Here is an 18397-nt window from a genome sequence, read left to right as displayed (position 1 = left end):
TATTTTGTATTATTCCAAGATAGTGAGCCCTTGTTTCAATAATCTCGTATCTCCCTCTGAAAAAAGGCCAATTTTTTTACAGCTAAGCCAGTAGGCTATAGGTAATCTAGTGACAGCTTATTGTGAAGAACGAAACCTATGGTTTTGAAAAGGGAAATCGAAACAAAAAATGCTTAATGGACGTTGTGGCCGAAACTAAGAAGCTAATTTTGAAAAATCAGACCGAAACTACAAAACGCATTTTCAAGAATGAGAACTATTTTGGAAGAACGAAACGAAAACAAAAATTGGTTTTGAGGATCGGAATTATACCATACTTAAATAAATTCTGTAGAATTAGACCGAAACTTCGCAACTAATGGCTGGATTCTGTAATTCAGTCTCATCTCAAGTCACTAAATTTGAGATTTTTCTTTAGAGACAATTTTTGTGACTTGGTATCATATTGGTATTCTATAAGGCCAAATCACAAGAAATTCACCAATTATATGTGGTGAGAACACACTGAGACAGTCAGCTGTTTGCATCTTACATTGAAGATGACAACAAAATAATTTTTTATCGATTTCATATGAAAATAGGCTTTCAAACACATGTAATAAACAAAATTATTTATTTAAAACTTGAAGAATATGATTTGTAATAAGCATGTACACAAACACGATTGAAATGTGTGTTTAAAAAACGTTTAGCCCGAATCGATGAATTGAACGAATGCCATGGGGCCAGAAAATGAGTAATCGATAACAGCCGGTTTGCATCACTATTCGCATTGTATCATTATAATTTTATGTGCTGCAACAAATGGCTGGAAATGGTAAGTAATGTAAACAAATGCAAAACGTTTACATTTTGTTAATTTTCATGCAAATAAATAATATATATTCTTTTACAGTTATGGATAAACAGTATCGGACAAGTAAGGAACAAATAGACTGCTGTTGTTGTTGTTGTTGTTGTTGTAGCGATTAGTTACTCCCCGAAGGCTTTGGGGAGTGTTATCGATGTGGTGGTCCTTTGTCGGATACAGATCCGATACGCTCCGGTAACACAGTACCATTAAGATGCTGGCCCGACCATCTCGGGAACGATTTATATGGCCACATTAAACCTTCAGGCCATCCCTCCCTCCCCACCCCCAAGTTCCATGAGGAGCTTGGGGTCGCCAGAGCCTCGTCTGTTAGTGAAACGGGATTCGCCGCTCGAAGGTGAGGTTGACAATTGGGTTGGAGAAGCTATATATTGCGCTACACAACCCCTTGAATCCCCAAATAGACTGCTATTTGTCCTTTGTCCAAAGGCAAAACAAAAACGACCCCACGAATCCTAAGAGAATGGAGGAGCTGTGGGCGGAATTGGCAGAGCACCTTAACGCACTAAGGGGACCGACGCGAACTCCGGCGAAATGGAAAGAGGTAAGTTGCTATATAATTATGAAATAGTGAAAAATAAAATGAACCTATGAATGTCGTGTAGCTAATTTTATAATACAGCTTGCAACTGCTAAAGCACGGCCGGAAATGTTGAGAGGGGTATCAAAAGGCGCGTTTTGACCTCGATATCATTAATCAAAAAGTGGAAGTAATTTTTTCGGTAGTAGTGCAGTTTACGGTAGCCACCCTAAAGTTGGGCCAAGATTTTCGAGTGGGGTATCAAAAGACGCGTATTAATATCGAGAACAATAATCCGAAGGCGGCAAAGAAAAATTTTATCTCTGTCCGGAGATATTTGCAGTTGAAGTTGGCGATTTTAATGTGGTTGTTGTTGTGTTTATACCCACAAAAAAATTGTGCATCACCGTGGCGGTAGCCACAGTTATACCACACACCCGGACTTGGCATGGCGTAGCCCAGGGTTATTTTTTATAAGCGCGGCCGAAGGGCGCCAACGCAGAAAGGTGTTCTGCGCAAAAATACTATGGATCCCACCCCCGGTTTCGGAGGGACCCGGGGTCTTTTTTCGGGTTTTCGTTAATATCTTTTGAACGGGTAAAAAAAGTTAACTTCCGCTTTCGGATTCTTGATCTAGACGTGAATACGCGTCTTCTGATACCCCACTCGAAAATTTTGGCCCAAATTTCGGTGGGTACCGTAAACTGCACTATTACCATTTTTTCTTTTAGTGAAGAGTTATTGGCAAAAAAAAATTGATGCGAAAGATCCTTATGTGTGATGACACCAATAAGAAATTGACACAAAATTGGAATTGACAGAAAATTGTCAACTTCCATTGCAAATATCTCTAGACAGAAATAAACAAACGAATCTTCACTTTCGGACTATTAACATCGGGGGCAAAACGCATATTTTGATACCTTTTCCGACGTTTTTTAACACTTAAGTTCTGTCGTATATAATTACCGGAGACTTTCCTGTAACTCATACGTGTACCTACCGCGGGTACATTCTGACCCCCTAACCCGCTGGGGTAGCAGAGGTGATAGCTCCCCTCCCTGCGGCGTGCCCCTGCCCCCTGATTTCGTGGCCTCGTACAATCCCCATTGTGATGTAATCTTCCTGCACTTTAACATGCTGCCGATTGAAGGCTTAGAACTTGAAAAATATAAAAACCCCCTAAAATATACAGTAAAATTAGTCCTATTCAAATCATTTTTATTTCAGTCTCTTAATCATTGGAAAAACCAGGTGCGATCCAGGGCGAGGAAAAGCAAAGCCAATCGATTGGTAACGGGAGGAGGACCGTTGGTAGAAGAAGATGTTTCTGAGAGTGAGCAAAGGGCATTAAATGCCATCGGTACGACGGTAGTACTTGGGGAACCAGGCGTACCAACTATTGGTACAGAGGTACGACTTTACTCCCATAAAATGTATATGAATAAAAAACTAACATTCTTCTTTGATTTTTTTAGACTGAAATTGTAATTACATGCGACCCTCTCAGTCCACCGGTTGAGTTCGATGAACCCATTATTGAGACCCCGTCCCCATCATGTCACCCTTTTAGTCCACCGGGTGAGGTACATGACGCCATTGTTGGGACTCCGACCACTTCACGTCGCCGCAACAAATCATCGTCAACTTCTGAAGAGATGTTTTCTAAGATGATGGAAAGTATTCAACGAAGAAATGAAGCGGAACAACTATTTCGGCAAGAGTCACTGAACTGCATGACAGAGTTTTGCGCTGCCATGAACAACATGGCCAATGCAGTATTGTCCCTTACGCGATCCCAAATCAACAACTAGGGATGAAGTGAAATGGATTGACGATAATCAAACTGGAACGAAAATACCAACCGTCCACACCAATACGTTCAAAATAGAAAATTATATTCTTCGTAAAATACTATGTGTACAGTGCCGAAAAAAAATATTGTCACACCTTATTTTTGCAATTTTCACTAATTTCTTCCTCAATAAAATTATTTTGAATAATTTTTTAAGAAGCTATATATTAAGACTCATTGCAAAAACTATAAACTTTGTTTAAAAAATGTTTGCAAAATTCGCCAAATTTTTTGGGTATGCAGTTTTGTAACCCATTAAATTCTAAGACACAAAAAAATTAAATGGGCTGCAAAACTACATACGCCAAAAAATTCTGAGAAAAAAGTTTAAGAAAGTCTGAGAAAAAAGTTTGGCAAACAATTTTAAAACAAAGTTTATAGTTTTTGTATTGAGTCTTAATACACAGTTTTTAACAAAATTATTTAAAATAATTTTACTGAAGAAGAAATTAGTGAAAATTGATAAATAGGGTGTGCCAATATTTATTTTCGGTAATTACTTTTGTTAAATTACCAAAAATTACTTCTTTTTAAATAATTTCGCAAAATTTTTTATGAAAATGTACCTGAAAATACAATAAAAGTAGATTTGTAGCTCATTGAATTCTAGTACAATAAAATAATATTCTTACGCCGCTAACCAAATTACCTGAAGCTTAACTTTTTTATTTATTTATTATTTAATTTTTTGTATTTATAATTTATTTTTACGTATATTTTCATAAAAAAAATAGCGAAATATTCAAGCGAATTAGATTTTCGTGATATGCTGTATGTTACGAATCAAATAGTTTTAAATTTTGTATATCATCACATGAGCACTCCTGCACATGTATATTAAATATAAGACTGCTCAGTACCTCTAATTATTATTATTTATTTTTAATGATCGTAAGGCTTGAAGCCATTTCTGTTTTTAATATACGTAATATTTCTATACGCCGTTACATAATTATAAGGTCACTCGTATTTTTTTAATTTTGCCTATACTTCCGTTTCAATTTTCATTTGTGTCTTAATTAATTTCAAGTTAATAGCCATATAAATTTACGTTCATAATGTTTTTTAAATTGAAAAAAATATCGAGCGTAGATTTATACGGCTATTAACTTGCAATTAATTTAGACAAAAATGCAAATTGAAACGGAAGTATAAGCAAAATTACAACATTACAATCCATATACATTGAATATTGTAAGCGACTGTCAGTTTTTTAAATCAGCGGATTCATATAAGCGTAGAACAACCTTGTAAAGCTTATAAACAGTATAAAGTGTGTAAACTTCTATGAAGTGGCTTTTATAAGTTGAAATGAATTCCCTGAATATTTTTATATTCATTTAGGTATTTTTGATATCATATGTAAGCAATTTTTTTTCATCAAGGATTTTTTAAAAACTGTAATTTTATATACCGGTTGTGAATTTGTTATTGTATTGTTTTTCTATTTCTGTACTTTGATATACTATGTGCTTTTTAGCAACATAAAAGAAGTATTACATACATCTACGCTAAAAATAATAGTAGATAAATCCGATGTTTCCTTTATCAAAATGAAATGTTTAAAGGCTTGAAGCCATTTGTTTTCTTTATGTAGTTAAGATATTACTATTGAATTGAAATAACCTGTTGAGTTTTTGTTGAGCTGTAGGCCAATATTTTGAAACAAACAAATTTTATATTCTAATTTTATTCGGTCAATATTTCGGCTACAGTGTGAGACCATCTTCGGAACCTGAATAAGCAATAAGACAATTAAAACAATAAGTGACTGTGTTTAATAATATAATTTTTATTTATTATATAATATAATATTTATCAAAAATGGAATTGAAATGTTTAAACTTTAAATAATAAAGCTGTTTTCAAAAGCATTTCATTTTATTTTTATATTTCATTGAAAATATACAAATTTGTAAGCTATACCAAATTTGTTACGTCTAACTTTTTTTTTTTTAAATGTATTCTTATAAGCCACCCAGTGGGAAACTGAGTAATGCATTACCTTTTTCATCAATGAAAAGAAGCATGAAGCAGTATTCAATGAAAACATCTTTGAAAAAGCAAGCGAATCTATAAAATGTAATGTATGCTGTAAGGTTTATGTCATATGCATTACTTTCGTATGCCATCGCTGTAGAAAAATTCATGCCTGTTTTCGTTCATAGCTTACATTGCCAAAAATTACTTTGTGAACGAAAACATGCATGAATTTTTCTACAGCGATGTCATACGAAAGTAATGCATATGACATAAACCTTACAGCATACATTACATTTTATACATTCGCTTGCTTTTTCAAAGATGTTTTCATTGAATACTGCTTCATGCTTCTTTTTATTGATGAAAGAGGTAATACATTACCCACTTTCCCATTGGGTAGTGGCTACGACTTACATCCCCAGAGCGTTTAGGCAGCTCTGACGTGCCCTTCTACCTTCGGCGTAATACTCCGTCGATGCAAATGAAGTGGCCGTGCCTGCATCACCAGGAGCTGTGCTTTCTGCCATTACATCCTCTGACAGAGTAATGCCACGTTTTATTAGAACGTTGTGCAATATAGCACACGTATAAATAATAAAAGCGGCATTTCTGTGGGTGCACCTGAGAACGCGCTCTTTGGACAAGCACCTAAAGCGTGACTTTAGTACCCCATAGGCTCGCTCTATTGGGTTTCTTGCCTTGACGTGTACCTTGTTATACCGTTCTTCATTGTCTGACGAAGGGGTTCCTATTGGAGTAAGCAGCCACGGTTCCAATGGGTAGCCTGAGTCCCCCAAGAACCATGTGAAGACCCCGCAACATGCTCCCTTATGAGCTTAATACGTACTGGCGATGTCGTCCATATACCGGCGTCGTGGCATGAGCCAGGAAATCGCGTGTTAACATGGCGGAAAATAAGCTCATCATCGCAAATCTATGAATAACGTTATTTAATTGTAAATACTTCAACGTGTTTTTGTGGAAGCATGCATTTTGTATACTTACAGCTTCAACGTTCACGCTGTAGTAACCCTTCCTGTTCATGTAATCGTGAGGCACTACACCAACAGTCGAAGACGACGGCGCAATTATGGCAACATGTGTGCAGTCAATAGCACCTATTACGCCTTTAATTCCAAATTTGCTATGAAAACTAAAAAAGCTTGAATTAAGGTAATCCTGTAAATGTTAAACCCAAATTACCCTCTTTTAATGCTGTTGTAATGCTCAGCCGTGTTTGGAAAACTAATTTCAGCATTTTTATGCTCAAAAACGAGCCTACAAATATCTTTGATGTTCCTGGAAACGGACGATTGGCTAACAGCTACAAAATGGCTGTTTCCTACGCAGCTTTGGTATGATCCATTGGCTAGGAAATAAAGCACTGAAATAAACTAAAAAAAACAAAGTTTTAAGTGATGTGCATACGTTTTATAAATGCTTTTTCCTTACTCGTATCTCAAACGGAATTCTTGAGTTCCGCACATAGTTGTCATGCGGCTTTAACTCTTGAATAAGTTCCCAGCACAGCGTCTTGGGAAATCGCAAAAACCTCTGGAAAGTTTCTTCCTGCAGCAAAAAAGGGTCTTCCGTGTCCCGCAAACTAGCCAGCTTAAGCCTGCGGAAATTTCTACATCGCAAACAACCAGAACTTTTATAAATAATGCTTTTAATTAATAGTTTTTGTAAACAAAAGTTTTGGCAATGAATATAGCATAAACAAGTTACTAGTTTCACCAAAACTTTCGTAAACTATGGTTTATCAATAAAAAACTATTAATTACAAAAGTTTTTTACGCTTTAACACTATTACCTTTCCTCATTTTTACGTTTTTGTAAAATTAGATACAAAATATACGTTTCTTCCTCCATGTTTTGGTTTTTGTGACCGACTTTAAACCACCTCACAAAATAGTGACTGTTTTTTTGAGACTTGAGATGGGAGACAGTTTGCTGAATACCAGATTGTCTCAAAACTAAATTTGACCACGAAATGTCTCTATTAGTGACTAGAGACAGCTTACAGAATTTACTTATAATCTTTTAATAACAAGACCGAAAATCCGGAACAAATTTCGATGAATGAAACAGAAACCCCTTACCAAATTTTGTTGAATGAGACCGAAACTTTGAAACTAGTTTTGGTGAATGAAACCGAAACTACGAAACTAGTTTTGGTAAATGAAACCAAAGCATCGAAACTGATTTTGAAGAATGACACCGAAATATGAAGAGAGTTTTGAGGAATGCCACCGACACTAAGAAGCAAATTTTGAAGAATGAGGCCGAAATTACGAAACTAGTTTTGGAGAACGGCACGAAATTTAGTTTGAAGAATAACGCCAAAATATTGTTTAATTTAATTTTAATTTTTTTGTTCTTTTTTTATTATTTTATGTTTTTTATTACATTTTTTTATTTGAAGAATGAGACGAAACTAATTTTGGTGAATGAGACCGAAACTCCGAAACTATTTTCGGTGAATAAAACCAAAGCATCGAAACTGATTTTGAGGGATGACACCGAAACTAAAAGCTAATTTTGAAAAATCAGATCGAAACTACGAAAAAAATTTTGGAGAATGGCACCGAATCTACGAAACTTAGTTTGAAGAATGAGAACGAAATATTTTTAATAACATTTTATTTTTTCTATAATTTTTTTTATTTTTATTTTGTTTAGTATTTTTTTGGGTTTAACTAACAAAGTAGTACGTGAAATTGTTGCAACCAACAAAACTAATAAATAATCCAACTTGAATATTCTCGTTTAGTTTTGTAAACACTTCGAATATCAGCAAAGAAAATTACACATTTACTCATATTGGCTTGTTCTCGCGCGATACTTCCAACAAAAAACTCTCTTCTCTCATTTCCTCTAGAGATCAAATCTGATTAATACTCAGTTCAATTGTATAAGACCCGCTGGTTTTCTCAACACAACAACATTAAATACACGTAGTGTCCGTAGTGTGAGTGGAGTGTAAACACTCTCAATAGTTTAAATACGTTTTTGGCATTTGTAGTGCTGACATTTTTTGACTAATATTTTAGCGCTATATTTAACTTTTTTCAATGGCCTGCACTGTTCCTTGAGAAGACCCATCGATGCATACCCATTTGTTAGTACCTTTGAATAACAGTTTGGCCGTAAAAGCGGCGCAAAATTTTCTTGCCTCTTTATATATAGATTTTTTCTTTTTTTTAATAACAGTCGTAATAGTGAAATGTATTGGCTTTGCGTGTCGCTGTTGTTCTTACACTCCATAAATAAGCCATTAACTGCACTTAAACAAGTTTTGACCTCACTGTTTACTTGAAGTCAAAGCTCATGTTATACGGCCGTTCCTCACTTAATACTTTTTTTTTGCTTTTGTTATGATGATTATAACTTTTTATTGCAACTTTCCACCTATTCAAAAACTGTTAGATACAATAATACAAAACAGCCGTTGCAAAAATTGCAACGTACTCACTTTTTATTAAAATTTACGTCGACAATTTTGGTTGATTAATCATTTTTGTTAGAAACTGAAAGCAAAACAAAATAGAAATTGTGCAAAGAAGAAACAAACAAAATTAAACACGCTGGCCGGTCGTTGGTCTCCACTTCGGGATCGCTTATAGATTCTTCACACACGAGATCATTATAAGCTTCTTAATACATTTTGTTTTTGGTTTTCATTTTTTGTGGCTTTAATAAAGTTTCGTGCGGACAGTAATCTAACTAATTTGCTTTTGTCATAAATTTGTTTCGAAAGTTTGTTAAAACTTTGGTTGTAGTCTGTCTAATTGCGGCAGCCAACTAACTGATCACACCAACAACCAACCAAACCACGAATGAGATTCAAATAAAAAGTTCGAACAACTCGTTTTTGGTCAATCAAATGTGTCAGTAACAGAAAAGCAAAGAAACAATAACAAAAATATGTGTGAGCAACTAAATAACGGCTTTAAAAAATTTAATGCCACCAAAGCAAACATGTCGAAAACTTAAAAAACAACAAATGTGATGAAAATTAATTGAACAAGTAAGGACGGGACTGTCTTCGGCTGAGCCGAAGACTTCATATCTTTCATGAATGGGGCGGAATAATAATCTTATCCCATTCGTAATATGTAGTGAACAGCTGTACATACCTAAGCGATTTTTAAGATAAATATAAAATAAATAAAATAATTAAAAAAAATTTTTAAGTTAAACGGTTTTATTGAAAACAGTACTTACATGAAGTAATAATAATACTAAAAGCTAAAACATTATTAGGTAGGTCCTAGTACATCACACTCCTCATCAATCTAGGGCGTTGATCAGACAATTAAATAAAAGCGTTGGGCGCGTGAAGTTTCTAAAAATGTGAGGCGTAGCATAACCTGAATAAGGTTCAGTTGGTCTTACTTATGAGTCATAAGTTATGACTATCAATAGAAATTTTACACGTCCACAACGCTTTTATTTAATTTTCTGATCCACGTCCTAGATTGATGAGGAGTGTGATGACTAGTACCTAAATTTTTTTCTAGCTTTTAGTATAATTATTACTTCATATAAGTATTGTTTTCATTAAAACCGTTTAACTTAAAAATTTTTTTTAATTATTTTATTTTCAAGTTTTAAGTCTTTATTTAATTGCCTATTATTTCTCATTCTATTTAGTTCATTTAGTGACTCATTATTACAAGGACTCTTTCCTGACAATTTGTTACAATCTAAGTCATCAATACATAATCCTTCCAAAGACTTTACTCGACTCTGCGCCACGTATGCTTGTCTCTCCTCGAACCCCAAAATATTTTGATGTCACTTCTACCGGAATGTATGTAATATTTGTTCCAAATATGAGCCAAATCGGACATCATAGGTCGCTTTCTATTCATGTATGTATTATGTGTTCTAAATATGAGCCAAATTGGACCCCAAATAAGATGTTTTTGAATATCTCGATCCTTGATTTTTTTTTTTTCATATGTCGCTTTCTATTCTTGTTAAGTATTATGTGTTCCAAATATGAACCAAATCGGACCAAAAATACGATTTTTTGAAATATTTCGATCCATGCGCCGCCTATCGGAGTTTTTTTTCTTATTATTGCATTGTCATCGCGTTCTGAACTATAATCCAAGTTTCAAGATAAGCTACAAGTTATCGGGAAGATACTTAAATTTCAACTACAAAATTCGAGCCGCCCAACCAGCCTGTCAAGTCAACCTAAATAAAACCGTTTAAAAATAGGTAGGTACTTTGTGTGAGGATGCAAAGTTTAACTTTTTTTGTTGTCTGCTGAAAACGTAAGTATTTGATGAAATTTCAAGCTTCTGGCGGTTAAAAACGGGGCAGAAATTATAGTTTATATGGGGTATAAAATATATATACCACTGATCTCTATGATTTTTTCAGACAACAATATAAGCTGTATACGTAAACATTTGCTGAAATTTGAAGCTTCTAGCTGTTCAAATGGTGTAGAAATTGGGAAAAATTTCTTATCTGAACAATCGGTTGTAGGGGCTATATATACGACCGATCTCTTTGAATTTTTCAGACAACAATATTCGCCATATACGAAAGCATATAGTGAAGTTTGAAGCTTCCATCTGATAAATTGAGGAAGATATGACAAAAATCCTCTTTTCTGAAAAATCGGTTGTATCGGGGATATATGCTATAGTGGTTCGATCCGGCCCGTTCCGACAAACGTCTAATCGGACACCTAAAAATACCCGCTAACCAAATTTTATCAAGATAACTCAAAAATGGAGGGACTAGTTTGCATACAAACAGACAGACGGACATCAACTCAGCTCTTCATCCTGATCATTTCGGTATAATATACCATTTCATTTTCATGAAAGGTATAAAAAGTGATGCAATAATAATTGGAAAAGAGTGAATAACAATTAAACAAAATATAAATAGCAGCAGGCGTCGCAATAGAGTTCGTGGTAACATATGGAATGAGATAAAAATTCATATTCATGGAAATTTCGATAAACTGTCACAAAATTACGAGTAGATTTATTAACATGAAATTAACAAAAAACAAGTAAGCCCTTTCATGAATGGGGCTAAACAATAATCTTATCCCGTTCGTAATCTCCGAATAATCGGATGTATAAGATAAGAAATATATAGTGAACAGATCTACATACCTAAACAATTTTTAAGATAAATATAAAATAAACAAGTAAGGAAGGCTAAGTTCGGGTGTAACCGAACATTACATACTCAGTTGAGAGCTGTGGAGACAAAGTAAGGGAAAATCACCATGTTGTAAAAAGAACCTAGGGTAACCCTGGAATGTGTTTGTATGACATGTGTATCAAATGGAAGATATTAAAGAGTATTTTAAGAGGAAGTGGGCCATAGTTCTATAGATGGACGCCATTTAGGGATATCGCCATAAAGGTGGACCAGGCCTGACTCTAGAATTTGTTTGTACGATATGGGTATCAAATGAAATGTGTTAATGATAATTTTAAAAGGGCGTGGGCCTAAGTTCTATAGATGGGCGCCTTTTCGAGATATCGCCATAAAGATGGACCAGGGGTGACTCTAGAATTTGTTTGTACGATATGAGTATCAAATGAAAGGTGTTAATGAGTATTTTAAGAGGGCGTGGGCCTTAGTTCTATATGTGGACGCCTTTTCGAAATATCGCCATAAAGGTGGACCAGGGGTGACTCTAGAATTTGTTTTTACTATATGGGTATCAAATAAAAGGTGTTAATGAGTATTTTAAGAGGGCGTGGGCCTTAGTTCTATATGTGGACGCCTTTTCGAGATGTCGCCATAAAGGTGGACCAGGGGCAGGTCGGGGACCTCCACCTGTCTTTTTTCCCTTAGGCTTCTGAGGTCCTTTTCGACTTCGCCCACTTCCAGCGTGTTAGGATTTTTATCCTCGGGACTTCTTTTCCTGAGTCGCATGTACATTTTGCCAGTGCCAAAGGACATTTTGCCAAGCTGCGTGTACAAAATATCCTCCGCCTGCTTGTTTATTTGGAAGATGTAGAACTGACCATCCTCGGTAGGCCGAGATACAGTAAGTACCTTCCAATCCTGTGTCGGTATGTTCGGATTCTGATTCTGCAGAAGTCGCAGTGTATCCTCCGACTTCATCACGCATGGTATCCATACCTTAACTTTTGGTACCGTGGGGATTTGCGCTTTATCCACCACCTCAAACCGCGCGTTCGTGCCTTGCCTTTGGAGGTTTGGAACGAGTTCCTCCAGCCACCGCAAGCTCGCGATGTTGTCGCACGCTATCATCTTCACACCATTATACCATCCCCCCGAATCAAAGGTTGGAAGGGGCTTACTTGGTTGTTCCCGCATCATCTTAAGCATTAAGCTAATAAGCTCCCTTTCCACAGATCTCCATCTCCACCTTTCAGTAGTCATTTGTCCGAACGGACTGCTACGATCAACCAGCGCCACAGTCAGTGACTGCTTTGCCACATCACTCATCTTCTGGGGAAAAGCTGGAGTCTTAGTGTTATCTCCCTTTGGCACCTCCGAGAACACCGGAGTCTTCGCGTTAACTCCCTTTAGCGCCTCCGAGAAAGCCGGAGTCTTAGCGTTATCTCCCTTTGGCTTATCTCCTACTTCCGTAGTTGGAACTTCCTTCTGACTGAACTTTCTGCCTCTTGAAAGCAGGATTGTCGCCTTCTGCCGAACGTTGCCTCTTCATTCTGCCATTCGACGCTTCTTCCTCCTCGTACCGGTTGCAGAACCGAGGGTTTCTCGCAGCAAACCTTTTGAACTGCCTTCGACCTACTTCTACCGCTTCATGGGCCCATTCCAAGCGCTCGATCTCCACTTCTGTTGGGTCGACCACTGCTCCCAAGCGTTGTACAATTCTTAGTGCTGCACGGTACTGCGAGAGAGCTCTTTTACTTCCTCTGCTCCGTACCCTTCTCCACTCTTCTACTCCGTTTTCATTTGTGTGCTTCTCCAACACCGAGTTCATTGAATCAGCACTACTCTCGCTCCCCGAGTCCGACGCATCGCTTAATTCGTATTTGTCGTCCTTGGATTGCGACTCAGTCCTCCTCTTTACATCCTCCTTATTACATTCAGGTAATGAGTTGTTCATCTTGGTCGTACGACCACCTGCCCGACAAGGCGGGCTCAGCGGTCCAGTATTATATACGGGGAAAGTACCGTCCGCCACAGCAGCGCCCCTTACTGCGGTAAGGCCATAAATACTTCCCGTGATGGCCCGGTATCGGGAAGGCTCCGTTCGAATACAGCCGAATTTATCCCCTGGCTGCAAATCGTCCAATAGGCACGGTCCGCATAACACCCTGGATTAGGGGGTTGGCAGTTCTTGGTCACCGACATCCCGCCGCCCTCCTATGAGGCGAAACGGCGTAGATGTCAGTCCTAAACAGCTCCGCCTCATAGTCGGGCGCTATGGAGTTCGGCTAAGCCCTCACACCAACGACAAGGTGCCTACCCTAGTGAGGGGGACCAGGGGTGACTCTAGAATTTGTTTGTACGATATGAGTATCAAATTAAAGGTGTTAATGAGTATTTTAAGAGGGCGTGGGCCTTAGTTCTATATGTGGACGCCTTTTCGAGATATTGCCATAAAGGTGGACCAGGGGTGACTCTAGAATTTGTTTGTACGATATGAGTATCAAATGAAAGGTGTTAATGAGTATTTTAAGAGGGCGTGGGCCTTAGTTCTATATGTGGACGCCTTTTCGAGATATCGCCATAAAGATGGACCAGGGGTGACTCTAGAATTTGTTTGTACGATATGAGTATCAAATGAAAGGTGTTAATGAGTATTTTAAGAGGGCGTGGGCCTTAGTTCTATATGTGGACGCCTTTTCGAGATATCGCCATAAAGGTGGACCAGGGGTGACTCTAGAATTTGTTTTTACTATATGGGTATCAAATGAAATGTGTTAATGAGCATTTTTAAAGGGAGTGGGCCTAAGTTCTATAGGTGGACGCCTTTTCGAGATATCGCCATAAAGGTGGACCAGGCCTGACTCTAGAATTTGTTTTTACGATATGGGTATCAAATGAAATGTGTTAATGATAATTTTAAAAGGGAGTGGGGCTAAGTTCTATAGGTGGACGCCTTTTCGAGATATCGTCATAAAGGTGGACCAGGGGTGACTCTAGAATTTATTTTGTACGATATGGGTATCAAATGAAAGGTATTAATGAGTATTTTAAAAGGGCGTGGGCCTAAGTTCTATAGATGGTTGCCTTTTCGAGATATCGCCATAAAGATGGACCAGGGGTGACCCTAGAATTTGTTTGTACGATATGAGTATCAAATGAAAGGTGTTAATGAGTATTTTAAGAGGGCGTGGGCCTTAGTTCTATATGTGGACGCCTTTTCGAGATATCGCCATAAAGGTGGACCAGGGGTGACTCTAGAATTTGTTTGTACTATATGGGTATCAAATGAAAGGTGTTAATGAATATTTTTAAAGGGAGTGGGCCTAAGTTCTATAGGTGGACGCCTTTTCGAGATATCGCCATAAAGGTGGACCAGGGGTGACTCTAGAATTTATTTTGTACGATATGGGTATCAAATGAAAGGTATTAATGAGTATTTTAAAAGGGGTGGGCCTAAGTTCTATAGATGGACGCCTTTTCGAGATATCGCCATAAAGATGGACCAGGGGTGACTCTAGAATTTGTTTGTACGATATGAGTATCAAATGAAAGGTGTTAATAAGTATTTTAAGAGGGCGTGGGCCTTAGTTCTATATGTGGACGCGTTTTCGAGATATCGCCATAAAGGTGGACCAGGGGTGACTCTAGAATTTGTTTTTACTATATGGGTATCAAATGAAAGGTGGTAATGAGTATTTTAAGAGGGCGTGGGCCTTAGTTCTATATGTGGACGCCTTTTCGAGATATCGCGTCCTTCCAATATTCCAAGGGCTTTTGATTTCGCCCTGCAAAACTTTTTCATTTTCTTCTACTTAATATGGTAGGTGTCACACCCATTTTACCAAGTTTTTTTCTAAAGTTATATTTTGCGTCAATAGACCAATACAATTACCATGTTTCGTCCCTTTTTTGTATTTGGTATATAATTATGGCATTTTTTTCATTTTTCGTAATTTTCGATATCGAAAAAGTGGGCGTGGTCATAGTCGGATTTCGGCCATTTTTTACACCAACACAAAGTGATCAGATAAGTACGTGAACTGAGTTTAGTAAAGATATATCGATTTTTGCTCAAGTTATCGTGTTAACGGCCGAACGGAAGGACAGACGGTCGATTGTGTATAAAAACTGGGCGTGGCTTCAACCGATTTCGCCCTTTTTCACAGAAAACAGTTATCGGCCTAGAATCTAACCCTCTACCAAATTTCACAAGGATTGGTCAATTTTTGTTCGACTTATGGCATTAAAAGTATCCTAGACAAATTAAATGAAAAAGGGCGGAGCCACGCCCATTTTGAAATTTTCTTTTATTTTTGTATTTTGTTGCACCATATCATTACTGCAGTTGAATGTTGACATAATTTACTTATATACTGTAAAGATATTAACTTTTCTTTTAAAATTTGAATTTAAAACAAGTAAGGAAGGCTAAGTTCGGGTGTAACCGAACATTACATACTCAGTTGAGAGCTATTGAGACAAAATAAGGAAAATCACCATGTAGGAAAATGAACCTAGGGTAACCCTGGAATGTGGTTGTATGACATGTGTATCAAATGGAAGGTATTAAAGAGTATTTTAAGAGAGAGTAGGCCATAGTTCTATGGATGGACGCCATTTAGGGATATCGCCATAAAGGTGGACCAGGGCTGACTTTAGAATTTGTTTGTACGATATGGGTATCAAATGAAAGGTGGTAATGAGTATTTAAAAAGGGAATGGGCTTTAGTTCTATAGGTGAACGCCTTTTCGAGAATTCGTCATAAAGGTGGACCAGGGGTGACTCTAGAATATGTTTGTACGATATGGGTATCAAATGAAAGCTGTTAATGAGTATTTTGAAAAGGAGTGATCCTTAATTCCATAGGTGGACGCCATTTCGAGATATCGCCATAAAGGTGGACCAGGGGTGTCTCTATAATGTGTTTGTACGACATGGGAATCAAATGAAAGGTGTTACTGAGCATTTTAAGTGGGAGTGGGCATTAGGTCTATAGGTGGATGCCTTTTCGAGATATCGCCATTAGGGTGGGCCAGGGGTGACTCTAGAATGTTTGTACGATATTGGTATCAAACGAAAGGTGTTACTGAGCATTTTAAGAGGGAGTGGGCATTAGGTCTATAGGTGGACGCCTTTTCGAGATATCGCCATTAGGGTGGGCCAGGGGTGACTCTAGAATGTGTTTGTACGATATGGGTATCAAATGAAAGGTGGTAATGAGTATTTTAAAAGGGAATGGGCTTTAGTTCTATAGGTGAACGCCTTTTCGAGAAATCGCCATAAAGGTGGACCAGGGGTGACTCTAGAATATGTTTGTACGATATGGGTATCAAATGAAAGCTGTTAATGAGTATTTTGAAAAGGAGTGATCCTTAGTTCCATAGGTGGACGCCGTTGCGAGATATCGCCATAAAGGTGGACCAGGGGTGTCTGTAGAAAGTGTTTGTACGATATGGGAATCAAATGAAAGGTGTTACTGAGCATTTTAAGAGGGAGTGGGCATTAGGTCTATAGGTGGACGCCTTTTCGAGATATCGCCATTAGGGTGGGCCAGGGGTGACTCTAGAATGTTTGTACGATATGGGAATCAAACGAAAAGTGTTACTGAGCATTTTAAGAGGGAGTGGGCATTAGGTCGTTAGGTGGATGCCTTTTCGAAATGTCGTCATTATGGTGGGCCAGGGGTGACTCTAGAATGTGTTTGTATGATATGGGTATCAAATGAAAGGTGGTAATGAGTATTTTAAAAGGGAGTAATCCTTAGTTCTATAGGTGGACGCCTTTTCGAGATATCGCCATAAAGGTGGACCAAGGGTGACTCTAGAATGTTTGTACGATATGGGTATCAAACGAAAGGTGTTACTGAGCATTTTAAGAGGGAGTAGGCATTAGGTCTATAGGTGGACGAATTTTCGAGATATCCCCATTAGGGTGGGCCAGGGGTGACTCTAGAATGTTTGTACGATATGGGTATCAAACGAAAGGTGTTACTGAGCATTTTAAGAGGGAGTGGGCATTAGGTCTATAGGTGGACGGCTTTTCGAGATATCGCCATAAAGGTGGACCAAGGGTGACTCTAGAATGTTTGTACGATATGGGTATCAAACGAAAGGTGTTACTGAGCATTTTAAGAGGGAGTAGGCATTAGGTCTATAGGTGGACGCCTTTTCGAGATATCGCCATAAAGGTGGACCAAGGGTGACTCTAGAATGTTTGTACGATATGGGTATCAAACGAAAGGTGTTACTGAGCATTTTAAGAGGGAGTGGGCATTAGGTCTATAGGTGGACGCCTTTTCAAGATATCGCCATTAGGGTGGGCCAGGGGTGACTCTAGAATGTGTTTGTACGATATGGGTATCAAACGAAAGGTGTTACTGAGCATTTTAAGAGGGAGTAGGCATTAGGTCTATAGGTGGACGCCTTTTCGAGATATCGCCATTAGGGTGGGCCAGGGGTGACTCTAGAATGTTTGTACGATATGGGAATCAAACGAAAAGTGTTACTGAGCATTTTAAGAGGGAGTGGGCATTAGGTCGTTAGGTGGATGCCTTTTCGAAATGTCGTCATTATGGTGGGCCAGGGGTGACTCTAGAATGTGTTTGTATGATATGGGTATCAAATGAAAGGTGGTAATGAGTATTTTAAAAGGGAGTAATCCTTAGTTCTATAGGTGGACGCCTTTTCGAGATATCGCCATAAAGGTGGACCAAGGGTGACTCTAGAATGTTTGTACGATATGGGTATCAAACGAAAGGTGTTACTGAGCATTTTAAGAGGGAGTAGGCATTAGGTCTATAGGTGGACGCCTTTTCGAGATATCGCCATTAGGGTGGGCCAGGGGTGACTCTAGAATGTTTGTACGATATGGGTATCAAACGAAAGGTGTTACTGAGCATTTTAAGAGGGAGTGGGCATTAGGTCTATAGGTGGACGGCTTTTCGAGATATCGTCATTAGGGTGGGCCAGGGGTGACTCTAGAATGTGTTTGTACGATATGGGTATCAAACGAAAGGTGTTACTGAGCATT

The 18397-nt window shown here is 37.9% G+C and overlaps 2 protein-coding genes and 1 pseudogene across 15 annotated transcripts in view; 1 reads left to right on the top strand and 2 right to left on the bottom strand.

Moving 5' to 3' along the window:
- Evi5 (ecotropic viral integration site 5) overlaps positions 1–18397 on the bottom strand; it is a 242695-nt gene that overhangs the window by 43604 nt on the left and 180694 nt on the right. For 2 of the 14 annotated variants that reach the window (XR_010952963.1, XM_067783309.1), the window contains exon 1: positions 8705–9272. The exons of 3 other annotated variants lie outside the window; for them this stretch is intronic. The gene's annotated coding sequence lies outside the window, so the exon portion shown is untranslated. 9 more of the 14 variants (XM_067783305.1, XM_067783308.1, XM_067783299.1 and 6 more) reach the window with 8 other exon arrangements.
- LOC137250454 (uncharacterized) lies at positions 1306–3891 on the top strand. Its single transcript, XM_067783311.1, has 3 exons — positions 1306–1415; positions 2622–2804; positions 2870–3891. The coding sequence occupies exons 1-3, from the start codon at positions 1335–1337 to the stop codon at positions 3203–3205; spliced, it is 600 nt and encodes a 199-aa protein (XP_067639412.1). The 5' UTR covers positions 1306–1334; the 3' UTR covers positions 3206–3891.
- Positions 5639–7277, bottom strand: LOC137248233 (putative nuclease HARBI1; annotated as a pseudogene).

Source organism: Eurosta solidaginis, chromosome 4 (assembly GCF_040869045.1).
Source record: "Eurosta solidaginis isolate ZX-2024a chromosome 4, ASM4086904v1, whole genome shotgun sequence".
Classification (NCBI taxonomy): Eukaryota; Metazoa; Arthropoda; class Insecta; order Diptera; family Tephritidae; genus Eurosta; species Eurosta solidaginis.
This window is presented reverse-complemented; position numbering and strand designations above follow the sequence as displayed.